This window comes from Manis javanica, chromosome 10 (genome assembly GCF_040802235.1).
Source record: "Manis javanica isolate MJ-LG chromosome 10, MJ_LKY, whole genome shotgun sequence".
NCBI classification, from domain to species: domain Eukaryota; kingdom Metazoa; phylum Chordata; class Mammalia; order Pholidota; family Manidae; genus Manis; species Manis javanica.
In genome coordinates, this window is record NC_133165.1 from 86,099,856 (window position 1) to 86,126,500 (window position 26,645).

A 26,645-nucleotide genomic window follows, 5' to 3' on the forward strand; every position below is an offset into this window, starting at 1 on the left:
GTGAATAAATATTGGGAAGTGAACTGCAGAAGGCTCTGAATTCCCTTGTTTGAAGGTTTTAGGCTAGGAAAGAAACTTAACTTTCAGGAAGGGACACCTCTGTAGGCATGACCGTCAGAGGTGTTATCGATTCCTCACCAAAATGCTATCAAATTTCCATATCCACAGGCAACTAATGAGGTCTGGCTCCCCTCCATGACTTCACTGTCCTTTGGCCGTGATGTCTTAGTTATTCATCTGCAGTAAGTCCAGAGAGTAGGGGCCTTTCCTGGAGTGAGAATGCCACGGGTGATTCAGCTTTCAGGAAAACCTCAGCCAGGACCCATGATGGCTTCTCGGGCCTGTTTTTTTTTCTTTTACTACTTAATTAAGTCATAACTAGTGACCATGAGTCAGAGAATGTGTGTAAAACTGGCATTTCATCACTGATGGACAAGGAAGGCTTCAGTGAGGAGATGCCTGAGGAAGGCTCTGCAGGAAGAATGTGAATTTGTTCCCAGAGTGAAGGGACGGATGGGGGCAGACAGCAATCTGGCAGTCAGAACACCAGGCACCAGGTCCTCTAGGAGGTTCCAGGGCTCACTTTCCCTCTCAGTTTAGAAAGCTAATTTCTGTATTTTGTTTCTGAACAATTTAATGACATTCAATAAAAATCCCAATCACCAAAAGTAACAGTGTTCTTCCTCTTTATCTTGAGTGCCATCCAAGAATAGGGGCATGGCTTGTTCTGTGAGTTCTCCATCCCATTCAGTGGTGGACGGGCACTGAAAGTTTAGCAACAGTGGACAAGGGCAGCCCTGTGCACGTATTTTGTGGACGCTTAGGAGCCTGGGTTTGAGGGCAGGCTCGCTTACCAGCCACATTCTCAGATGCTGCTCTTGTGTCTCGGTCCCTCAAGACACTTAGACAGTTGTTGTAAGAATGATACGAATTAAAACATGTAAAGCCCTTAGAATGGTGACTGGCACATTAGTATTTTTCATTAAAATATTAGATATCATCATTATTACTTGAAGAAAGGGCACTGTGATCAAATAAAGGTGGGATGGTGTGTTAAAAGTTAGACAGAATTCTTTACTGCAGGACTTCCAAAAGCCTTATATAGGTGAATGTGCTCTGTAACTCTCCAGGGGAAATTGAGTGTACAGTATTGCCCAAAGTAATTTAATTGGGCGTCTTTTCTAGGGGAGAGGTGTATTGGATCGGTGTTCGTGCCAACATACTTTGGGACACGCTGCTCCGAGGACAGAACTAGAAGGTGGCACCAGCCAGTGGGGAGGGCCAGCTGCCTGCTGTCACCCACATCACCACCTCACTAAACCTGCCTGGTTGCTGGAACTCTGGGGCTGGTTTCCATGGTCTTCCACACACTCTCCACTAGCCTAAGCCAGTCAAACCTACCTGGAGCCAAGGCAGTGTATCATCATTCAAGATACCTTTTAGGAAAGCAAAGAAACATTTTGGGAGGCAACCAATGGGACATTTCCTCCGCCTACCAGGACATCACCCCTTCTGAACCTTTAGGTTGAAGCGAAATGCCATACAGTTGCTGTTACAAAGCAACTTTCTGGTTGAGTGACCTTAGACATTTTTACAGAGAAGGTAACAAAATAGGCTGCTTCCTGGACTGTCAAAAGGATCAAATGAGATAATGCAAGTGACCTCGCACACACTAAGATCTCAGCACAATGAACCCTGCCAACATCATCAGCACTCCCCCCGTCGCTGGCAGAGTCTCCCCAGACCATTTCATTTAATATCCAACTTCACCTTCTCTGACCATTCCTTTTCCCATTTTATACCACGATCGTAGCCATTTTTCAGTAAGTTTCTTTTACCTTGCCTATCAGAGTTCAAACTCCTTGAAAGCAAGAACCAAACAACCTTTTTTCCCCTTCAACTAGAGAACGTATAATCCAAGACTGCTACGAATACCCAGTAGAAACTCCCTGACCACATGACCTGCCTTGCAGGCCCAGTGAGGTGATTTAGCGGCACGCAGGGGCTTAAGCTACGGCAGTGACCTGCCCGCGGCTCGGACTGTGTGACTAGCTGCTGTGCCAGGAACCCCGCCCTCCAGGCCAGCCAGGCCCGCCCCCGCCCCGGCCCGCCCCCCCTCACCCACGATGGACAGGATGACGACCACGAAGTCGAAGATGTTCCAGCCGATGGTGAAGTAGTAGTGCCTCAAGGCAAACATCTTGAGCACACACTCGCAGGTGAAGAAGATGACGAAGACCAGGTTGATCCAGTAGAGGATGTTCTCCATCTGCTTGCTCTGAGTGTCCGTCTCCACCATCATCGTCACCATGTTAAGGCAGATCAGCATCATGATGACGATATCAAAGGCTTGTTGAGTGACAAAATCAAAGATGATACCTTGGATTTTATTCTGGGGGGAGAGGAGGGAAGAAAGAAACACAAGGACTTATGAAAACCTTTCCAAGACGGTGGAAGTTATCCTGTTGAAGTACGTGGCTTTCTTTCCTGTAATTCTAGCCAGCTCTATCCTGCTGTTCTGCCAGGACACCAGGGGCATGCACAGATCCCAACGTCAGTATTGCCTCACCAAAAATTTTACAGAATTGCCATTTTTCTGTGTGTCTACGCCTTCACACACTTCTAGAGATTGTCCTGCCTCTCCAGCTGTTCCTTCTTAGTCTCCTTTCTTCTCTTGATTTTTTCTTTCTCTACATCTATCCCTACTGCTTACGTAATGTACGTGTTTCTCAAGTTCTTTCTTTTCCAGCCAGTATTTTTCCTATGAATTCCTGTATTGCTTACTTGACATCTCTCCTTGGTGACTCATAGCCTTTCAAACTTAACAAGTCCAAAGCACAACTAAGTCTCTTCCTTGCCCCTCACCCAACCCATTCCACTTTCATCTTAATAATTCATTTAGCTTGCAAACCAGAAATCTGAGGGTCATCTTTGTCTCTTTCTTCTCCCTCATCCCCATCAAACCCATTTGCAGATACTACTGGTTCTTCCTTCAAAAATAACTTGAATTCATCCACTTCATTCCACTTCTGTCGGCCCTACTCTAGCCTAAACCATGTCAGCTTTCACCTGGGCTTCCAGAAGAGTCTCTAACTGGTCTCATCCAATGCAGTCTCCACATAGAAGCAAGTATGATTATTTAAAGACATAAATGGATTACATCATTCTTCGACTTAAGACCTTCCAATATTTCTCACCAAGCTTACAAGAAAATTCCTACTGTTCACCAGGCTTACAGATGCCTTGCACAGTCCAACCCTGCTCATCTCATGCTCCTTCCTCTGGCGCATCACCACCTAGTCAGACTGTCACCTGTTTTTAGGGCCTCACCTGCTTTTTAGGATCTCTTTCCCCAGCATTTTGGTTCTTTCTCATTCATGCAAGGAGACCCTCCTCAGTGAGGCTTTCTCTGATTACTCTACTGAAGTAGGTCTCCCACCTCGAACCCCCATAATTCTCTGTCATGGCCCTCCAGTGAATTTTTTCTCACAACATTCCACATTTTATAATAGCTCTTTGCTTACTTATTCACCAATATCCCCACCATGTGAATTCATCCACTTCATTCCATTTCTGTTGGCCCTACTCTAGCCTAAGCCACATCATTTTAAGCTCCGTGACAGCAGGATCTAAATTTTGTGCCTCGTTCTATGCCTAGTGCCTGATATACAGCATGAGATCTATAACTATTTGCTGAGTGTGTGCTAATTACTCTTTATTAATGTTTCCTTCCACACTAAGATTTTATATTTTAGTATGGAATGAATCATAGTCAGGTTCCCCTGGGCAAAGCACTGAACAGAACTTTAGAAATGTTCATCCTCTCCCACTGCCTCTGAAGTCTCATTTCTTTCACAAAATGGAAACTTGATTATTATCAAGGAAATATAAAAGGCATTCTCTTTCTTAAGATCACCCCAATTTTTTTTTTAAGTACCTAGACCCTTGAATTAATCCTTACTTTCAGGATTACTTTAACTTGGTGGTATTCAAACTGTTCTACAAAGACCTAGGGATTTCTTTCCCTCAGAAGCCGGCGAGGCATGTATCCCAGGGGCAGGGGGTGCAGCTAAGTAGGGAAAATGCTCTGGGACTCTCATTCTTGATTCAAACAAAGTAGCTCTACTTTTATATACAAATGGCCAGGTAAGCTATTATTTTAAGACCTCTGTTTTTTGAAATAAAGTTACTTTAAATGAAAGTCACAAAAGACAGAACTTTGAGGCTGGCTTTTGATGCCTGGCAGAGCTTCTTCTCTGAAGCAAGAGGACAACAGCTGCCAGCAGAAGGGTAAAGCAGAACCCCAGCCACCACACGTTTTACAAGACTCAATTCAAGACAGGAAATCAGGACATCAGAGTCCTCTAGTTTCACCTTCTTCTGCCGCCACAAATAGCCAGAAGCATTATTCAAGCTTCCAGGCAGATCCTTGCAAAGAAGACTTACTTGCTGGGTTGAGGGCTGAGAAAATATTGACCCAATACTAGCTCATACTGGTAGGAAAGAGATCAGCTTTCACTTTCTCCTTCAACTTTTAGTTGTCTCCGAAACACCCCTCTACCAGGCCCAGACCCAATGTGGTTAACATGCCGATGTTCTGCCTGTGCCCAAGGGAGGCCCGGAGGGAAGGTCAAGCACGAGGGCAAAAGCCACCCCGCATCATGGTCCCTGTCCTGCTGCCTTCCTCGGATCCTCTGGATGCAGCGGCTAGGAGAGGACTGGAGGGCATAGGCAGCCACCCTTCCCCCTCTCCTTCTTCTGCAGAACTGTGCCCTCAGCCTGCACAATGCACTCACCACGGGCCGGGGAATGGGTTTCTGTGGCTTCTTTGAGCCCAGTTTTTTCATGGCATTGTAGTACTTCTTCTGTTCTTCAGTCATGAAGATGTCCTGACCTCCAAAGTAAAGGAGGGAAAAAGAACGAGCAATTACAACTGGCTCTCACACGCTACGGGTTCAGTTAGCCCCTTTCCAGAGGTCAGTTTAGCTAATAGCTGTCCCAGAGGGAGACAGACCCGTACAGCTATTCTAATTCAAGGAGATACCTGTCTTTGTTTTCAGCTTGGGATGCGAGTGGGCTGCTAGTGGCTAGGAGGGAAGGAAATGAACTATCCAATTACAGATCTCAGTGAAGGGTAAACCTGAGAGCAAGGACTCTGAACACCTTACTGCTTCATACATCCTGGGGGCCTGCTTTCCTGATGAAAGTCTAGAAAAAATATTTTAAAAATAAAGGATTTTCAGGTGTTAGATAATGATCCATTTACTTCTGACAATACTCAAAATCTAGAAATCCAGTTGCAAGAAAACAATTTGGGGAGTTCCTTGGAGTTTGTTGAGACAGAGTTGATTTATAAAATGAATGGCAAGAGTACTCTTTTCAATTTGCTTTGGAAGAACTACTAACCATCTGGGATAAATAAGGAAGTGAACTTTCCAAGGGTGTTCTCTCAAATCCTAATTTGCTAGTCGTGCTCAGGGATTAACAAGGATAATTACAAGTTGAGACAATTTCTACTTTTCTCAGAGCCATTCACCTGCTTCTTTCCTGTTCACCCTGCCACTAGGCCCTCTCTGACCTTGGCCTCCGGTGGGAAGCCAAACCCAGTGTACAATGTATAGTGGTGGGAAAGAGATCAGCTTTCATTTCCACCTTCCTTTAACTTTCAGTTGTCTCCGAAACATCTCTCTACCAGGGCCAGACACCAAAAGGTGTCGAGAATTGCTAAGAAATTACTGGGTTGGCCTAGCTGATGTGGTAAACTACACACTGTGAAATCCAGCTCCCAACAGAAGGAGTTGGTTGGGGCTGATGTATGGTGGGGTCAGTGCCACACAATGAGGTGATAATAGGGATTTTAGAGAAAGAGAGCTGTTTTCTCTCTAGAGGTAGGGACACAAGTGCCTCTTATCTCGGTTGACCTCTGGCCACTGGCAATGAGGGGAGGAGACCTATCTTTTTCTTTTGTTGATTGAAGTTATCAATGATGACACCAATGAAGAGGTTCAGGGTGAAGAAGGAGCCAAAGATGATGAAGATGACAAAGTAGATGTACATGTAGATGTTGTCTTCATACTTAGGCTGCTCATCAGGCTGTCAAAGGACAGGAGGAAAAGGGAGATAGTCAGCTCCTAGCAAGCAGATCGGGTGGGCGATAACTGACCACGCGAGCCGCCGAACGAGCTGGGATGGGGGGTTCCCAGGTTCTCTCTGCCTGCCTCCTTCTCCACACTGACAGGTCCTGCCCTGAGAGAGCACCATTCCTGCCAGGACCTAAGTGGAGAATATGCAATCATGAGGCGAGGGGGAAGGGGATGCTGTCTGCTAGGAGCTGTACTTATTTCAAAGCAGCACTGAAGAGCAGACAGCTCCATGGGGCCACATACGAATCAACAGCCCAGGCATCTGGAGCCAGTGTGAGAGGAGGAAAGTGATCTGTGCCCAATCAAACCAGCAATAAATGTTCTACCCCTCTCTTGATGAGCTCCACCATGCCACTTCTTTTTAACCCCCTAAGGAAGCTGTGGTTTCACCATGCATGTCCTTACCTTTCGGGAATCTACAGCTGCATACATGATGTCCATCCAGCCTTTGAAGGTTGCCTGGCAAACAGAGTCATTCATTAGAGTGTGCTGTTTGGGGGTGGGTGGCAGTATAGGCAGGGGTTCCAAAGGCCTGGCTTAGATTTAGTGAGAACACAGGATGTGTTTGGGCTCAGCCTTATGTGGACATAGAATTTTCTGTGTGTTAAAACAGGGCCCTGGTGAGTTTTGTCTATGTCCCTGAAAATAACACCAGAGCTTGATAGAGAAACATGTCGACAATGGTCATTGGAGCCATACTTTTACAAATGGTCTTTCAAATGGGCCTGAAAAGGTTGCCTAAGTCTAGGGAAAACTCTTATTTATCAATGAATGGCAGGACTCTTCTGAGGGTATTTCGATCTAAGCTCTCCACTGAGAAGTCATTATTTTTTAAAAGTTGTTAACCAAGTGATTCAGGTCAGAAAAATTCATAGTTGCATTAAAAAGTTAAAGTCTTCTCCTACTAACATACACAGGTGTAGCCTGTGATTCACCCTAGGTAGCCCCTTCCCAATTCTTCTCCTTCAATCTACTGTATCTAGCCTGATTTTGGAAATAAATATGGGCTAACCAATTTCACATTCTCCATGTTTTCTTTTCCTTCTCCTTCTTTTATGTACCCAACCAGGGGCAGCTGTTTGTTCGCTGGAGGGCCTTAATAGCGCCAAGCACAGTCCCTTGCATATGGTGGGGACTCTGAATACAGTGTTTGGCTGGTTGACTAGGTGGTGTTCTGGTCTAGAGCTGTTCCAATTCAGATCCAATTTGTGGGTCTAATTTTTTGAACTGGGATGGAACAAAAGAGCTTTGGAGTTGCATAAACCACTGCTCATTCCATTAACTTTGCCTCCTACTACCAGCTACAGTAAGTGCTTATCACATGCAAGCTCAGGTTGAGCGCTTCATCTGCATTATCACATTGAATACTCTCCAAATTACATGATGCAGGCACAGTTGTAACAGTAACAAAATCCTTAGTAACAAATACGATTCACTAAGCATTTCTCTGTGCCAGGCATTGTGCTAAGAAATTTTAATAAATTATCATGAACCTTCTTAACAACCATGCAAGGTATTATTACCCACATTTAACAGATGAAGAAACAGACTCAGGACAGTTGCACAATTTGCCCAAGATTACATATCCAATGAATATTTGTGGCTCAAACCTTCATCTGTCTGAGTCCAAAGCGTAGGCGCTTTCATTGCATCATACTAACTTGTCAAACATGCCAAAAAAACCAGTGCGAGAGGAAAACTAGGTATGATGGAACGCTACGTGATTTAAATAAATCCTTTCTGTGATACATTAGTCTGAGACCTTTTTCTGAGGCTGAACTGACATGAGTGGCAAATTCTCTTCTTCTGTTAACTTTAGGGAAGCTGTTACATTTGATTGCTCTGTTCCATCAAAATTGTCCTTTTTAGGAGGGGATATCTATACACTTAACCTTCTTGATTTTTTTCTTTCTTTTTAATGATACTCTGTCCTGGAGGGAGAAGGTGATGTCTCTGCAACTTTATTATGCTGCAGGGATCTTTGTGATTGAGAACTGGGTTTCTGAGCATAGTGAGAGATTACCTTTGAGTGAGGTCTTGGAGAAGTCAGAGTACTCAGGAAAGCTGTCTCCCTGGAACTGGTTTGGGAAATGACACTGTTCTCTGTGACCTATTAAGAGCAATCCTGATTCTGGATGCAGGATTGAGAAGGAGCCAAATGAGATTTCCGCTAGCCATCTGGATTTCCCAGGACTTAAAAGATAACAATACTTGCCACTTGAAGAAGTGCCAGATATCCTGCCCCAACGTTGTCAAAGTTGATCTTCACGTTCTTCCATCTGATTTCTGTATTGTTCCCCTCCATGAGCTTTTCACACTCAGTTTTATTGTTGACATCTTCAATTTCAAATCGGATTTCAGAAGTCTCATTAAAGCAATAGTGGTACTTTCCCGCAAAGAGGTTAACGCCCATGATGCTGAAAATCAGCCAGAAGATGAGACACACCAGCAGCACATTCATGATGGAGGGGATGGCGCCCACCAAGGCATTCACCACCACCTGCGTTGGAAGGGGAAGGTTGCTGAGTGTTGGGAGGAAGTACCAACAGACGCACGTTTGATTTCCAGGAGGGGAATGACATTGTGTGGCTTGTTCTGACTATGGAAACAGTGTTCCTTTTGGAGTTAGGATAACAGGACTGATTCACAAGTGGGACTGATTTTTTGTAAATATCTGAAATATATTTTGAGGAATTCTGATAAATTACATATTTACATGTTTATTTCATTTAACACAAATTCCCCTGCCCAAGTTGACCCAGATCTTCTCTCGTAGGTGCCAACGTGGGACTGAAAAAATTATTTCTTAGTCTAGTCTTTCTCTTTGCCAACCCGTAAAATATGCCCTCACGGGAAAATCTGAGTGATTTCAAGCTCTCTAGTTGCCTTTCAACAGACATTCCCCCTCTGCAAAACAAGGTACGATTGTTCAAAATCACCCTTTGGGGTTAGCAGTGACTCAATGGCACATAACATTTCTTTTATGACTATGCAAGGCCAGTTGTCTTATTTCAGGCAATAGCTGAGCATGCATATTTTGCAGGCTCAAGAAAAAGAAAAGCTATATTCCCTCTACCAAACAGTATAAAATAAAATCAGAAGAGGTATGTTTTTCACATTCAGTATTCCTCAGCCTTCTTTTTCTGACTCTTCAGGCTTATAAATCTAAGAGTTACCCCTGCTTGCCTAGTGCTGATGTCTCTCTGCTCAATCCGGGGCTTGACTCGACTCTTCATATGTATAAGAAATAGAAATGACTTAAGTTTTTTGGAGTTTGGGGTTAGATCACTGCTCTTGAAACCCCAAACCTGGCATATTGTTAAAAGTCAGTGACTATAGTAAGCTCAAGAATGAAAAAAAGCATAGGGGAAAAAAAACCTCAAGAATCAAAGTTTCTGGGTCATTTTTAATGTTGATTTTGTCTCACATATAGGTAGGAGTAGCTAGACAACACTTCCACTGTGGCAGCAGTTTTCACTAGGAGTTCAAAGTACTTACAAAAATAGCATTTCAGGTGGTAGGACAGAAAACAAGGCTGGTGTTCTTTTCTGCCCTGATTCTTACTTGCTGTCATCTTAAGCAAGATTGCTAAGCCCCAGAAAGGCAACCCTAAAATGGGAAGGCTCTCTCTTCCCTTTTCTAATATCCTAGCAGGATTAACTGGAGTTAAAATAAAGATACTAGATGTAAACAAAGTCTTCTAATGTTTTGTTAGGAGGAGGTGACAATATCACTCTGTTCCTGCATCATTTTTTCAGTGCAAGGGAGAGAGAGAGCACACGCTGCCAATAAGCTCAGCACCCCAAGAGCCAAAAGGAGGGTGCTTTGGAAGGAACACCAGGGGGCAGCTCTGGGCTCTAGTTTAAGCCTGACCTGGGTTCAGGTTTTCTTTATCTTGCTTTTGCATTAGAGTGCAATGTCACTTACAGGAACATGTAGATGAGAGGAGCTCTTTTCTGTCCTCTATAAAAAAGGCAATGATATTCTGCTAAGGAGTCACTCCTCCTTAGATTAAAACAATAGTTTTGTGTTTCTCCAATTCATATATGAAGGCCTTTAGAGTGAGAGGCAGTTATTTCTTAATTCTTAGACCAAGAAATCTCTTGTAGATATAATTATTAGTATAAAATCATTATACTTCAACTATTCATTACTTTGAGCAAGGAAAGCCAGCATATCTGAAATCTGGAAAATCCCCAAGTTATTTTTGAGAATGATATTCATATTTCCTTATCTATTTATCTGATCAAATTTGTCAGGTGATCAGATTTGAATTTTACCTCCTCATTCTACAGTTGCTCACCCTTTGGTGGGAGCACCAGGAAGCAATGAAATGTGCAAAAGAACAGGCGAAAGGAGGATGATCCACAAATGGAGTAACCATTTCTCAAATGATAGAGAGTAGATTATGTCAGGACTCAGAAGCTCAAGTCTATGTGACAGCATCTTGCAGCAAAGCTTAGATGAGATCATGACCTTCTATTAGACCATCACAAGTGTGCAACAGGGGAGTCGGCCCCAAAGATGTGAAACCTAGAAATGTTTTTTATCTCAATTCAGAATCTGCCACCTGTAGGACCTCTTCTGACCATCTTGACAGGCTCTAACCTGTCCTACGTGTCTGTGTTACAGTTAAATATACGATAATGTTTACAGCAGGGAAGAATAATTAGCTAACTGACTAAATGATCTCTTCACACTTTAAACTTATAGATCTAAGGAATCAGCGCATGGAAGTATTTACTGAGCCCTATTCTTCGATATATGTATTAAAAATCCTATACAATCCAATGTACTTTTAAGTATAAATGTACTTTCATTGATTAATTGTAACCAAAGAAAAACTTCTTAGCTTAGTTTTATGAATAAAACAGTAAACAGTTAATGAAATTTCTTAATAATTCTTCCTTGCTGTGAACATTAGGTGATAAGTTGCAATGCGTTAAATGGAAATTGTTTAACTGTGCTCCATATATTGTCACTCTGCTAATATTCTCAGCAACCAAAGGGCAAGAAATCATGCTTTCTTTCTTTGACTTCTCACACTATATATATATACATATATAAATGACAATGCTAGTTTCCATGGATAGTCTCTTAATAAACTGGATTTCTTCTGCTCCCTAATAACTCTCAAGGTATTTTACATTCCTTTAATTCTGATGAAATTCATTGTTGTTAATAACCAGGTATAAAAATGTTACTCAAAGATAGGTTCTAACAATCTATAGTTACTTTTTTAAATAGAGGCTTATACTTAGTGATTGATACACATCTCATTAAATTGATGAAAAAATTCCAATGGATACTAATTCTTACAGCATTTTTGTCTTCTCTATAATGCCTAGAACATCATTGCTCATTGAACACTATAAAATCTGTCAAATAGCGTTTAATATCTGGCAGAGGGAACATGGCCTTAATGGACAACTATGTATTGACAATCAACAGAAATGCATGCATGTTTCACATACTCTCAAAAATTTAATAGCACAGCAAAATCTTTAAATGAAGATTACTATGGAAGACAGAAAAGCAAAGAACTACATTAAGTATTCCTTTGCCAATAGCATGAATGTTTCAATTTTCTGTTGTTTGGTTTGAGGAAAAAGAGAGGAAGAGACTGGAGTCAGTGTCCCAGGACAGGCTAGGGCCATCTGCACCCTTGCAAACGAAGGTCTGAGGCTATTATTAGAGCAGCACAGTGACAGTTGAGCCCATGTGCATTGATGGCATTCAGCTTTAAATAAGTTTTCTATTTAAAATTTCCTAAGGGCAATCTCTCAAGTATTGGCATACACAAGGACCCAAACCAAAGAATCAAAAAACAAGTGAACTTTTAAATAAAATGTACATGCCTAGTTTTCCTCAGTACTGGGGAGCTTATTATAAGCTGAGGCAAATTCAATCTCTCCTTGCAGTTATTCTCCATCCAGAAGGAGTCAATGCCGTCGCCTGAGTGGAGTCAACCAAACAAGGTGACGTTCCTATACCAGAGATTCCCTTACTGAACGTCTATTGTTCAAAAGCCTGGCTTTGGGTTCAAATTTGTTCATGTTCATACTATCTCATGCGGAAACACCTTGGTGTAGCGCGTTCACGTTCTAATACTTTTCAAAGAGAATGTTCTAATGTTGGGATCACCCATTCTGGACCTCTGGGCTCTTAAACTACTTGAAAAACTGACAATAGTTCTGGGGGGAATGGACACCGAGAGTCCAGGAAAGGTGAGGAAAGAAGGAGGAACTAAAGGCAAGAGGTGTGACCACCAAAAGGGCCTGCACCCAGATTATTCAGATAATTTCCTAGTGAGCAAACTGGTATCAGCTGGTGAATGACTGCATCTGCCACAAGGAGAGGACTGGCAGTAACAAGCACCAGATGGATAAAGTCAGTAGCAAGTGTCACTGGGCATTTTCCCTGGGGCTTCCTTCAGGCATTACCAGTCTCCTGTTAGGAGACTCAACATCGCCGCTGGGGAGTGCAGAGGGTCATGGCTACTGAGCTCTGGGACAGTGTTGTGAGGATTGTCTTCAAGGCACATGTTTTAGCCCTTGGTTTTTCAGTCACCCAAAATGGGGTTATCAACTCTACATGTAGTATAGTTTACTTAAAAAATTTAAGTCTTCCTGAAAAAAGTAGAGTGTGGTAGAGGAGGAAAGAGCATTTTAATCCTATTTTCAATGACCACCTGAAACACTGAGCTCTCTGCAATATACTCCTGCTCTCCCTAAATTTAGCCTGGGGTAACAGTGACCTTATTGCACATCTTCTGCAGTCTCTCTTATCTGTAGGAGAAAGACTTAAAATGCCGAGTTTTTGTTTTTAGTGTATTTTTAATTAAAATAAATTCATTTTGCTGTGGAACTGACCTTCCTGCAGATGGTTTCAGGTGGGTTGCAGAGAGCTGGTATTTAGTAAAGCAAACTGTGGCTGTGCTACAGAAGAAACACACATTTGTTGCAGAAATCATTTGTCTGAATAAACTAAAAGAATAAAAGAAAATTCCAAATCCCAGTGAAATTTTGATCTTCCTGTATAACTGTGGGTGGCTTCATGAAATAGTGACCAGGGATCACAGATGAAGAATGAAGGAAGTAGCTTTGTCCTAGAATCTAGTTTCCCCAATTGGTCTTGCTTCATGAGAACTTACTGCAACAGTTAAATTTTTATTCCTACATTCTGATATTTGCACATTTAAAAACATATCTTCTGGTTTGCTCTCCTACATGTATTCAACATCTGAATTGAAATGAGTTTTCTTGGTCTCCTTAAGTATAACAGACCTCTCTGATTACCAAGGGACAATTATTACCCCCCAAAAGCCAGTTGCCCACTTGATTTTAGGAAATTGACGTGCAAGCGCATGTACAAGTGCACGCGTATGTACATGTGACATGCGCACACACGCACATTTAAACCAAGAAAGACAGCAAAAAGGCACCAAAGAGGGAGCCTTATTTTAAGCTGGCAGGGTGACAGCCCCTTGCATCTTTTGGTTTGGGTGGAGTATCACCAAAACAGAATAGCAGGTGTTGAGAGATTTCAGGAGAACTAGTTGATAGTCACCTAGCCTTGTACCTGGTTGTTCCTCTGACAGTGTTAGGATAGAGGACCATATAGCGTGGGCAGAAGGGTGGGGGTGAGGAGGAAAGCTTTGCTATCAGACAGAGGCTGCCAGTCCTTATGGGACTGGGCTGAGAACAACAAGGTGCAATAAGAGGAATCAGAATAGTAAGAAAAGCAATTCTTTTCCCAGGGCCAGGCCAAATTCTGTTGCATCCCCGATTCCAGGCCTGCTATCATGTCTTCAAGGCCCTTCTCAGCCACTTTCTTAGTGGCTCCATGGCCACAGTCCCCACCTGCCTGGTGCCCCTACATGGCACTCTCCCTGCCTGTGGCCTCTGCTTTCAGTGGGTCTGTGGGTTACAATTCCCCTTCTTTGCACCTGGTGATTCTCCCTGTTAATCAACAGCCCAGAAAGCTGCCCCAAGGGCTACAGGTAAGCCAGGCCAAATGAGAATAGCCAATGTTAATGTGTGCTGCGATGGCATGTTGTTGGGCGTGGGGCTGATATTAATGTGATGAGACAGCTTACTGCAACGCCCCTCCGCACGGGGCAGGTGCGGGGGAGAACGAGTGGAGGATCAAATCAGCAGCTGCATCACAGAGTTCGTGTTTGAATGATCTTTCCACCATGATCAGTTCTAGCATGCTTAAACAGTTTTCATTGGCATGCAGAAGGATCAGCTGCTCTTAGTATCTTACCCTCATCCCTTCAAATCGTGATAAGGCTCTTAAGGGTCTCAAAGCTCTTAGGGTCCTAAGGGACTTTATGGCACCTAGTTCCGAGTAGCCCAGGGCATTAGCTATAAGGCTGACTAAAGAGACCTACACAGAAACAGAAGAGAAAAACAAAAACAAAAAAGGAACAAAAACAAAAAGAAAAGAAAACAGAGGTTCCAGAGTGTTAGAATAAAGCCCCTAGCACTGATTATACAATTGGGCCCCCCAGGGAGAGGAAGTGGGTTAAGCACCAGCTGCCTACTTCAACTTGGACTCAAACGACCTGGAAGGAAAGGTGGTTGAGAGAGGCAGAAGAAAAAACACAAAGGGAAGAGGGAACTGAGAGAAGGCGGTGGGGCAGACACACACAGTCGGCAGAGGGAAGAGGCTGAAGGGGGCGGGAGGGCGAGCAAGTCCCACTGGGAGGAGAGGAGCCTGAACAGATGACAAAAACCTTACCCTCGCCCTTTACAGTCTCTGCAGGTCCCAGAAGTTCCCATTAAATTAAGCCAGACAAACTTAAGGGTACCTATGGAAAAGAATACAGATAAATACACACACTCCACACAAGCTGCCCCCTCCTGAGCTCATTCACCACGGACTTCCAACAGGGACAAGCTCTCTTACTCCTGGCTGGCAAGAAACCATTTGTTTGAGAATTTGATGAGTCACGACATCCTCAGAGGAAACATTCGGGAAGTACCACAGCTGAGTCTGCAGGTCCCAAGAGGAGGAGGACTGAATGAGGAAACTGCGTGACAGAGTTTTGGCTCCATGAAACCCACTTAAGTAATTCTTCTGCCTCTCACTTTTAGCTATAATAATCCTTCTATCTTTTAACTATAACCATGACTCCTTCATGGCCATGAGAGCTTGGCTGGGTCTGGAAAACTAAATCCATACTTTCCCCCACAATCCCCATTTTTTTCTCTCCAGAACAGCCCAAAGGAATCAGCCTGTCCCTCCCAGGACAATCTGCTATATTGCTCTCATCATTAGAACAACTGGAAGGATTCTTGGAAGAATGAAAACATTTTTATTTGTAGATGAGGACATTGAGACCCACACACAAAAATCTGCCCAGTGTCACACTGGCAATTCTGGAGCCAGGATTAAAGACCCACACCCCTGATTCCCAGGCCAGAGCTCTTTCTTCCATGGACAGATCACCTCCCCCAACTGGCAAGCTGAATGACAATATCCAATAGAGGATTACTGGTACTGAACAATCCAGTGTAGAATGTATTGCCACACTGGGGAGAAGTCTGCAGGTCTCTAGGCCTAGAGTCATGGTCAAAGGCTTCTCCTGCTGTCCCTGAGGCCAGCTGACCCTGTCCAACCAGGGTCCTCAGAGAAGTGACCATGATGAGCCCTTAGCACTGCACCAGGACAGCCCTTAGCACTGCACCTGACCCGAGAGATGTGGAGCTATCTGGGGGGCAGCAGACCTGAAAACACCTTGAAATGATTAAATCCTAGAATGCCTGGGCTCTGGGTTCCTTAGAGACATCTTTCCTTACACCGCATCACAAATTCTGGGATAGGTTAAGATGTTCCCATCAATTCTAAATTCCCTCTACTGGGAAGTGGTGGTCACAGACTCTAAATTGATGATATTTTCAAGCAAATTTAGGGGAGAAAGAAAGAATCTATTAGTTTCATTTGTTGTGTTCAACTGAGGGCTTGTATGCTTTGATTCTATCTCACTGCACTGTAAAGAACTTTTTAAAAAAAATGAAGACATTTATAATTAAGCAGCAGGACTGGCAGGGGTAGAAGTAGGTCAATGACCTAGTGGGAGTCAGGGGTGAGCAGACTTAGAGTTTCAGTTTTTGAAAGTGATGTGAGCCTTTGTCTATGCATGTTTTCATAATCCATTAGTGTGGGTATCTTCTCTGAGTCCTAGGCAGCATCCAAAGCAAATCTGGAATTAAATGCTGCCCTACTAGGCTACTCATGTTCTTTGAAGGGTAGATGGTTTAGAGTTCATCTGGAATACAGTAGCACCAACTATTTTCCCTTCCTCCACCATTATCAGTAAGAACCTACATGGAGGTGTCTTTTGCCTACTATTGCCAAATGCAGCCAACTCAACCTTAAATGGTCTAAAATTGCCAGAATCTTAGTGAGAGCTTAATAGGTACATGTGAAAGTAAGCTGTCCCATCCCAACAAAGTAACTGGGCACAAAATAATCCTGAGTCAACTTTACCTGTGAAACTGCCAGGTAAAGACTGTAACAAAACTGAGCTTCTAGTGGCTATAAGCCCCATACAAGGCAAGAAGTCACCAGCTCTTTGTGGGGTGGTGATTTACCTGAAAACAATAGGCCTGAAGGGGAGAAGGGTGGAGAAAGCGCAGACGCCAATCCAGAGGCTGGCTGTAAACATTGCTCAGATACAACGTGCTGCTCAGTTGATCAATCTGGCCAAGATCTCCCAAGACAGGATCAGTAAAAGGGTCCTAGCTGGGTTATTCCTTAGCCACTCTAACAATACTCTGAGTCTCTATGTTAAACTTTCACTGCAGATAATCAGAACATTGCTTAAATATACTTTAAGGAAAGAATCAAACCTTGAAGAAGTTGAGGAGAGGTCGAAATTCAGGGTACCTAGGCTGTAGGCATGGAAAGAGGGAAAGACACTAGGTGACTTTTTCAAACTGATGTGAACATTTTCAAATGGAGAATGTTTTCAGCTGTCTGAAGTCAGGACGAGGTGAGTAGTCTCTGAAAGTTCCCATCCAGGAATCGATATGCTATTAACCTCTGGATATGATGGGATAAACTTCCCTGAAAAGATGACAAAATTCCTTTACAGGACAAGACCTCCAATGCAGGTAAGGACCTGAGCAAAATAAAATGTTATCTCTGTTCAGGAACTCACATGGCTTATAAACAAAGAGAATAAGCTTTGGAAGTTGTCTGGATCATCCCTGTTATTCTAAAAATTACTCTTAGCAGCTTTAAGGGGCAATAAGAATGAAAATACATCAAGGAAAAAAACATGGTGATGAATAACAGAATCAGACGCCAAGTCACTGCTGGATGAGATGGAAGAGAGTCTCAGAGATGGAGCTAAATCAGGACCTACAATTTACACCCACTTGATGTCCTAAAATGCCAAAGGCACTAGACTTTTTACCCAAAAGGATAGCAGAAACTCTGAGTTGCAGATGTCCGGATATCAGTCTAAGCCTTATTGTCCATCCACAACTACAAAGTGGCAACCAGTGGCAGCCGTGGGGCCGTTGGGGCTGAACCCCGAGCACATCCTGCTCCCAGCTGTGGTTATTTGCATATGTGTCTCACCTTTTCAGGTCCTAGACAGAAGTGCCAAGTCTTCTACTCTCTCTATTCCCCAGGAGGCTTTATTGTGGGGGCTCAAAAAACGTTTGATATGTGAGGACTAAATGCTGTTTGGTCCAAGAGAAGTCAACAGAAGGGAGGGTCCTGGGAGGGCCGTGTTCCCAGAATGCTGGATTACCGCAAGCTTGGCATCAGGCCGGAGGGGCCCTGCAAGCTAGTGTGAGCTCTCCAGGGGCTGGAGCCCTTGTTGGTCCCTGTGATTTCCTATGGCTTCTGGGACAATTCTACACAAAGAATGGTATTTGATCTATATTTGTTTACTAGTAACTGGTACAGAGGTGTTCTCAGGAGCCCCTGATGGGTCTCATGGCAATGTAAGAATCCAGCAACTTCTAAAAGCTAGGGAAATTTATGGCTTATTGTCAATTGGCTACATGTGTGTCTCATGCATTTTACTTCTCTGCCACCTAGAATAAAAAGTGATAAAAATGTTTGCTAAGTAAATGGTGATGTGTAGGAATGTTAATGCTTCAGCAGCTTATTTGGGTACTCAAGGAACATGAGATACCTGATCAATATCCTTGAATTCTGGGGCTGCCCACTCCAGAGAGAAGAGAAGTAGAGTAGTTCAGGTTACTGTAAACAAGACACAAAGGTCACGATGGGAAAGATCTGTCCCAAATCCCAGCTTCCCTAGGACCACTAGAAGTGTGGTGTACATGTATTTGTCTGAGTCCTTGGAGGGTCCAGAAGATGAGGGGCTTCTAGGACTCTCACTTGTGTCCCACTTGACTCTAAGAAGTCCTGAGGAGTTACTGTGAAATGAAGACTCTATGGCACATCCCCTGTTCTGCAGAAAGAGAGCCAGCCCAGTGTCACTTCAGTTCTCTGGGCCTTCTCTCAAGCACTGCCCCAAATTCTCAGAACTCAAACTTTCCATCTGGGGAGGCAGAGGCCCTTCCACCACCTTGCAATCAGTCAGCCTGCAGGGAGTGCTGACACCTCCTGCTACGGGGCCTCCAGGTGGCACCATCTGGGTACCTAGTTAGTACACTTTAAGGGTAGAGGGTGACCTTCTCAGCTATAAAATTTGGGCATCTTCCCAGAGGCTTGCTTTATGAAATGGGGATGCAAATGGGAGCACAGTGGCTGCTCTTGGAAGGAGTCCTCAACCATGGAAGCTACAGACACTGCGCTGGAAGGAACGCATTTGTAGGACCAGAGATCATTATTGGTGCAGGGTGCTGGGCTGCTGTTATCTGAGAGGGATCTTCATGCTGCTCTATTATAGACCCCAGAGGCACCCGATAATTGACCATACAGTGAAATCTATATTTTAAATGTACCAATTCGGCCTCCAAACACTCCACTTTCTTGGTGCTTAGCCTTTAGCAGGAAGTGAATTCTCCACAGGTCTTGGTCCTGAAATTCCTGTTTACCCTTTCTTTCAAATGCTCATTTGGCTGGAAAAAATAAGCTTTAGCAATTACACAGAATAAGAAGCACTCATCATGATTAGAAAAACCAATACAGAAAAAGTACTGGTTGCTGGTCCAGGGAGATAGAGTTACAGATGATGCGGCTTCCATCCTGAAAAATAACATGGGAGGTAATGCCCACCAAGCCTTGGAGATGGTCCTGGAACCTGTAAGAAAAAAGGGTTTTCTTAAGTTTGATCACCACCGTGGAAATGGCAATGTGTGGGAAAAAGGGGGGTTATTTTGGTGTGAACTCCCCCTCCTGCTGACAGACTGACTTGTTCAGATGGATCTGGTATGAAGACTTCAGTTGGATGGAAATGTCCCTGGGAATGGTCAGCAGGAGAGCCCCCCTAGATCCCACCACCAGCTCTACTTCAGCAGCGCCCACCCCACCCTTCACCCCCCTCCTGGTGGCTGAAAGTTTGGGGCAAGAACCTTCCTAGTAACAAGGTGCTTTGACACCAATGATTCCACTTCCCATTTCTAATCTCAATCTTTTAAACCAAACCACGAGAGTAAAGGGCTGGTTGCTTAGTCCCTAGAGCAAATGGAGTGACTTCAGAGCTCCCCTCTCAAAGTTAAGACCTGAATGCTCTGAAAGGAACTTTACTCAAACCTACATCTACATCTTGTCCAGCACCCTGGGCCCCCAGGCAACTCCAGCAATCAGAGGAAGCAAGTTCCCTGTTTCTGTTTTCCTGCTAGACAGGGTGGGATGTAAAAAGCAGGACACGTACAGCCACAATGAGGAAGTCCAGCCAGCACCAGGCATTGGTGAAGAACTTGACGAAGCCGTAGGCTGTCCACTTGAGCAGCATCTCCAGAATGAAGATATAGGTGAAGACTTTGTCAGCATACTCCAGGATGGTGCGGATGGTCTTCCTCTGCTCGATGTAGATGTCCTCGAAGGCCTGGAAGACAGGCAGCGCTGCCTACGGTGCCCAGGAGCAAACCAGCCTGAGGCCGGCCCATCGCCAGCCTCCTGTCTTACACTGTGCTCCTCTGTTACATGTGGCTTTTTTAAAAAACAGTTTTACTGAGACATAATTCACATATCCAGTTTGACTATTTCAAGTGTACAATTCAATAGCATTCAGTATATTCAGAGTTGTGCATCCATCAGCACAACTAATTTTAGAATATTTTCATTACCCTCAAAAGCAGCCCACACTCTCCAGCTGTCACCTCTAGTCTCCTTAGCTTCCCCTGGGCCTAGATAACCACTCATCTTTCTCTCTCTACAGATCTGCCCATTCTGGACATTTCATATAAATGGAATGATACACATGGGGTCCTTGTGACTAGCTTCTTGAGCTGAGCATGGTATTTTCAGTGTTCACCCTTTTGCAGCTTACATCCCTAACCTTCATTTCTCTTTATTGATGACTCATGTTCTGTTGTACAGCTATATCATGTTTTGTTTACCCTTCCTCAGTTGATGGACATTTACGCTGTTTCTACTTTTTGGCTATTGTGAATAATGCCGCTATGTGTACAAGTTTTTAGGGGGATGTTTTCATTTCTCTAGGATATATACCTAGGAGTGGATCATAGAGTAACTCTATGTTTAATTTTTTGAGGAGCTGCCAAACTGTTTTCCAAAGTGGCTGTACCATTTTACGTTCCCTCCAGCAGTAAACAAGGGTTCTAATTTCTCCATGTCCTTGCCAAAACTATATATATTTATACGGCAAAATCTTTTCTCCTTTCAGCTTTTGATACCACAGATACAGATGGAGGGTCACAGGGCTGGGGAACACTAGGAAGAAGAAATCATAATACTCCTTCCTTTCTGTGGAATCCTGAATGAGGTAACTCCGACATGGCAGTCTGAGCATTCTCATGCGCAGAGTGGTGGACTGCGGTGGTGCGGTGCTACGAGGAAATTCCTGAAGCATGAGAAAAATCTAGCCGTGGGAAAAAGCCCTGTGTCACACAGTGGGAGGAGCCTGCTCTGAGCAGTTCCAGAATCGGGCTGCCTGCAGACTCATCTTCCAAAATAGAGGCACATGGCCACCAGGCCGTTCAGTTCCATTACTGGGCAGTGGGGAGAAAGGACACAGGTCCGTGGTTCCTCTCAGGGTCTTGAAACAAATAAATCCCCTCTGCTTAATGGAAAAAGCAACAGCTTCCATTCCAAATTTTCCCTTACCTCCATTTGTAGAAATCCACTCTAAAACCCTACCTATGTGAGCCGCCTGACGTGGATGCCCCGGTCCCAGGGCTCTGACCCTCCCCTGTAGTCCCATCATAGTCCCGCTCTAGTCTTTTCTTGGGCATTTTAGGCATTGCTTCCCTTTGCTGTTGTAAGTCTCGTGCCTACTACTGCACAGTCTTCGTGTGCAGAGCCAAGGAAGGCGAGCAGTGAATAAAGTTCCAAAGTTTTGTGTCACTGCTGCTTTAATATTTTTCTGTGGAGATGGGAGAGAGAAGACTCAAAGGACGGGGCACTTCCCTGTTATTTTAGGTTTTTGTTTACTAGATTTGAATAATAATGAGACAACAGTAAAACACCTTTCTAGAACTACTGGTCTAAGTCTGATCTTCCCTTTCATCAAGGGCAGAGACCTTATCTTGTGATCCTGGGCGCTTTCCCAGGGCTGAGGGAAGTACTGGGTGAACACCTGTGGATGCAATAAATGACCCGGGGCGGGCAGCACAGTCTGGCTCCCCTTCACTCAGATCAAGAGCAGCAAGCCTGCTTTTTTGCCTCTTGCTTTAGTCCAGACGCTTTCCTGCATTGACCTTCTCCTGACTTCCCGTGGTGCCCTTCACCCCTGGGCTCTGCTTTACCGCATGTAACTGCCTGTCTCGGCTTCTCTTATTCTCCTTTGCAAGTCAGTGAAACTGTTCAAGTCACTGTCAGGACCTTTCTGCCCCACCGACTGTCAGGATCTTTAACACTGAATCTGGGGTTTTTCCCTTGTTATTTTTTGCTTCCAGCTTAGGCTTTGATTCCGCACCTACACGAATATGGCAACCTTCTTTGAAAACATTTCAAAACCCTGCCTTCCTCACCTTTCCCTTAACTACAAGAAGGAAAATGTGAGGTGGCTCTAGTCCCTGCTGTCCTCAAACCTACCGGACTTGGAAACATTTTGCTCCCCCCCAGACCCTGTCCAGGTCCCCTCCGTTACAATTCAACTAAAAATGAAAGAAGTGCCAAGACAGCAAGGGAGGAGCCCGCGAGTTAAGAGCTCTGTGTCTCACTGATTAACGATCAACACTTAAAACCACCGCAAATAAATAACTTTTATACCAGAGACATGACTCAACATATTCGCTAAGGCCCCGGGTTCTCCAAATCCAGCAGGGTGTGCGGGGACAGTGGGCGGACGAACATTGCCTCTCTCTTATCTTGGCCAACTGAAGTGTAAGTAAGTAACAAGAGGTCTGGGGTGTCAGGTGGAAAAGGAAAATTCATTTAGGCAGTTGCTTAGAATGGAGCAAACTCAGCAGTGAAGATATTTGGCAATTTTTATTTGTATTTGCATCCTAATAAAAGGGGGACTTAGGCTTGAGAGTGACTATGCTGAGTCTAAAGAAGGTGAAGATATGGACAAGTGTGGTTTCTAATCCCAAAGGCTCAAAACACCAGCCCAAAGCACTTTAGCAGACCATCCTCCTTGGGTCCACAGCCAATCTGTGTTCTCATCCAGCTTTCCCCCTAGTTCCCGCAAACCCTTCCCCAGCCAGTCCCTCATCACAGTCCGCCCTGGACCTCACCAGGGCGCCGCTGCTGAGCAGAATCATGAAGATGATGAAGGTCTCGAACCAGTTGTGCTCCACGATGAGGAAGCAGGTTTTCCGCAGGATCCACCAAGACTTGCCTAGACCTTCTTCAATGTTGACCTGGCAGCACTTGAATCGCTGGACACAACCTGGCACCAGAGGGACAGGCAGGTCAGAGCATGCACGGGTGCCCTGCCCAGAGCTGCCCTCTCCTCCATCTCCCGGGCCCCACCACACGGCTGGGAGTACAGGAGCTGGACAGAACATCTGATCAGAAATGTAGAGGGTGGCAGGGTGGAGACAATGCTGCAAGGCCACGAGAGCAAAGCCCTTGGGAGTTGGCAAGATGTGCTAGCAAGAAGCAGTGAGAGACAGGAGAAAAGGGCAGTCAGGAGGCAGACACTGCCATGGAAGAACAGGCCTTTTTAATGCAAGGTTTCGGGCTGATGCCAAGAGAAAACGGACAAAGAAGTTTGAGAACAGAAACTTGTTATAGCTAAGAGTCAAAAGAGAAAACAGTATCGACTTCTGTTACAATGGTGAGGTGGAGGTCTTGAAGATAGCCACCGAGAAACGCCCTCACCTAACCACTAACTCTGGCAGAGACTTGTCTGTGAGTGGTGCAAATGCCATATACCCAGCCCTTTTTGCCCCCTTCACCTTCTGTGAAGCAGGCATCTGGATCCAAGTATTCCTCTGGCTGTTCCACAGGGACTTCCTCTACTTCTGGTTTGATGTCAATGGTGCTTCCTTCCGAGGAGCTAGTGTCATCCAGTTTCTAGATACACAAGGAAAAGGGAGGTCAAGCAAATGCAGAGCAACACGGCCCCATACCCTGACTACCTCTGGCAGGGATGACGCACCAGTTACAATTCTCTATAGCTCTTATTACAAACTCATCATCACCTAACTCCTGCTGCACAGAGCCCTCAAACTCCTGTCTGGATGGGGGATAACCTTTAAACCCACTCACAGATGACAGTGATGCACCCTGAACAAAACGTGACACAGCTCAGACACATCACTGGCAGGGAAGAACTCCAGGGGGTACTCCAGGCTGGGACCCAGATGATCCAGAAGCCGTGGAGCTAGACCTTGGAACATCTCAGGGATCTAGGTAGCCTAGGGAAGGCCTAGAATGACACTTAAGGGGCAAGGAGAGGTAGGGTTGGTCCTCAAAGTGAATTGACTGCTCCAGAATCTCTCCATCAAGCCCACCGCTGAGCCAATCCCTGGGGCTGGCGGAGCCCTGTTCTCACACGGGATCAAGGTTGGTTTCTAGACTGGGACCTTACATCTTTGCTGCCTTCAGGATCCGACTCGCTGCTAACGTCCTCTGTGTTGAGGTTCTCAAAATCAGACTCGCCTACTGCAATGGGCACCCGCACGGTCAAGTTGGGGTTGTTTATGAAGGACATGTGGTCCTCATCGATGATGTACTTCTCCACACTGCTGCCGATGCCACTGGTTGTGCCATTGCCGTTCTTCTGGAAGTCCCCATTCCGGTGGATGTCTGCGCCGGTGTGGTTGGCGATGCAGTTGGCCTTCTTTTCATACAGCTCGTCCAGAGGTTTCACTTCATCGGCCTCACGTTGCTTGAAGTGGGCCTGCATGAAGGCATGCACTTTCAGTTTGGTCCAAGCCACACCCTTCTTGATGCGGATTACTGAGATCTGTAGGTTGTTCATTTCCCCATCATCATCCGTGGCTGCCAGATTGTCTGCACTGAAGGAGCTCAGGAGCAAGGCCAGAAACAAGTTCAGCACCTGTGCCAGTGGCATTAGAAAAAAGGAGAGTGAATACAGAATGTTCAGGTAAAGTTACCTACTGAACTACAGTTGCAAACTGGAGCCCACAGACTCATGTGACAGACTCTGGAGTTTCCAGCGTTCTCTTTGACTCACATAGTGTTTTAGGTGCTCATGTCACTAGATGGGCATCTTATTTGGATTTGGTTCTAATATAAGGAGTTTAGTACCTCTCTTCTTGGTTCTTTCATAGTTTTACATAACTATATATGTACCCCTAAATATATTCTTTCCTTACAATCAGATAAAGCAAAGGCTGTATCCATTTTAGAAAAAAAAATTCCCCAAAATAAAAATGAAAAGTTGGACATGGACTATTGGGGAGGATTCAAAGAGTGCATAGATACAACGAATGCATGAGCAGATGCTTCAGAGGACTTATGTTAGAAAAAAATTAGGCCGGGGAGTCATGCTTTCATACAACAAATCAACAAGGTAGAACTGAAATATATTTTGTCATCTTATTTTACTAATTAATTTTATTTTTTCTTCATAGTACTGCAAAATCAAATAGCTTTAGCAAGACTATGATGTTCTTTTGTGTTCTGTTGTATATTTAAGTGTCAAGCCATAAGATATGTTTTAATTATTTTTGTTTTAATTTCCTATTTTATCACATTGGGCATTACGATTAATTAATCAATTTTTACTAAGACTTACTTTTGAAAAGTGGGAGAGGTGTTCACTTCTTGATATACACTGGGCCCTTACTTTGTCACACTTCTGAAGGAGAGTAAGGCATACATTTTAGGTGGAGGTAATAGTATGTGTAGAGTGGAAGGGATGGAAACAATAAATGAATTGTATGTATTTGGATTATCTGGGCCATTTGTAGAATTACAAAGGAATATGGTTGGCAAAATGGGGTGAGTTAGAAAGGGCTCTGAAGGCCACGCTGAGGGATTTGAATTTTAATTGGATCCACTATTGGTCCTTGAGTAAAGGAGTCACAAATGATAAGAGGTTTGAGGAAGTCATTTGTAGTAGCTACATACAGAGAGTTGGGAACCTGTTACTTGTGTGGGTTGATAAGGGTCTGGATTGGGCTATAGAAATCTCAAACCTTAGCATGCATAAGAATCTCCTGGGGTGGGATGTTTTCTAAAAATACTATTTCCTAGGCCTCATCTGAAAGATTCTGATCCAGGGATCTGGTGTGGGGCCTGGGACTCGGCCTGCCGTAATGAGTGAAAGTCAGGTGACTGTGCTGCAGGTGCTTTCAGGGCCCACCTTTAGGGGTGGATGGGTAACAGAAATGGGAAGGAAGGGGCAGATCTTAGAAATACTATGAAGAAAGATGCATGTACAGAAACACTACATGGAAAGATGTATGGAAGACATCTGATATTTACTGGGAATGGAGAGAAGTCAGAAGGATTCCTAGAGACTAGATGGACAGAAGGACTGAGCAAAGGGGAACCTGGAAAGAGTCATCAGAAGCAGAAATACATGACTTTGTTGTGTGCTCAGGTATCTGTAGACAGTCTGGGAAGATGCCCTTGAGACAAGTGAGAACAGGAGCCTGGAGAAAGGGTGGCAAGGAGGTCAGGACGGGTAAGTGTTAATCCCACTACATGCCCAGCAGGTGACAGAGAGCTGCATTCACTGAAGGAGTGGAAAGACCAGAGGGATTAGGACTGAGGGATGGTTGGGAATGGAGAACAGGGATTGGGGAGTGGGGGGAGTAGATTAAAGAAACATTAGAGCATCTATTTTTATAGGTCCAATGGAAGAACAGGGTGATCATGGCTGTTTCAGAGGCTAGTGAGTAGGAACCCTCTGCTGGTATGCTTCTCTATGGCAGAAAAAGGAAGAGGAATGAATATGGATGAGCTCAGAAGGGATGGTGTGAGTTTGCCTTCTTCCAACCCTCCTTGCTCTGTACTTAC

The 26,645-nt window shown here is 44.4% G+C and overlaps 1 protein-coding gene across 2 annotated transcripts in view; it reads right to left on the bottom strand.

Annotated features, from left to right (window-relative positions):
- SCN8A (sodium voltage-gated channel alpha subunit 8) overlaps positions 1-26,645 on the bottom strand; it is a 194,708-nt gene that overhangs the window by 7,701 nt on the left and 160,362 nt on the right. For both annotated transcript variants that reach the window (XM_073213498.1, XM_073213499.1), the window contains 10 exons: positions 24,244-24,714; positions 23,609-23,726; positions 22,943-23,097; positions 19,954-20,127; positions 14,412-14,534; positions 8,359-8,643; positions 6,549-6,602; positions 5,956-6,093; positions 4,797-4,901; positions 2,122-2,392 (listed from right to left, as the gene is read on the bottom strand). In XM_073213498.1, coding sequence (XP_073069599.1) covers positions 2,122-2,392; positions 4,797-4,901; positions 5,956-6,093; positions 6,549-6,602; positions 8,359-8,643; positions 14,412-14,534; positions 19,954-20,127; positions 22,943-23,097; positions 23,609-23,726; positions 24,244-24,714 — 1,894 coding nt within the window. The remainder of the gene's footprint in view (positions 1-2,121; positions 2,393-4,796; positions 4,902-5,955; positions 6,094-6,548; positions 6,603-8,358; positions 8,644-14,411; positions 14,535-19,953; positions 20,128-22,942; positions 23,098-23,608; positions 23,727-24,243; positions 24,715-26,645) is intronic.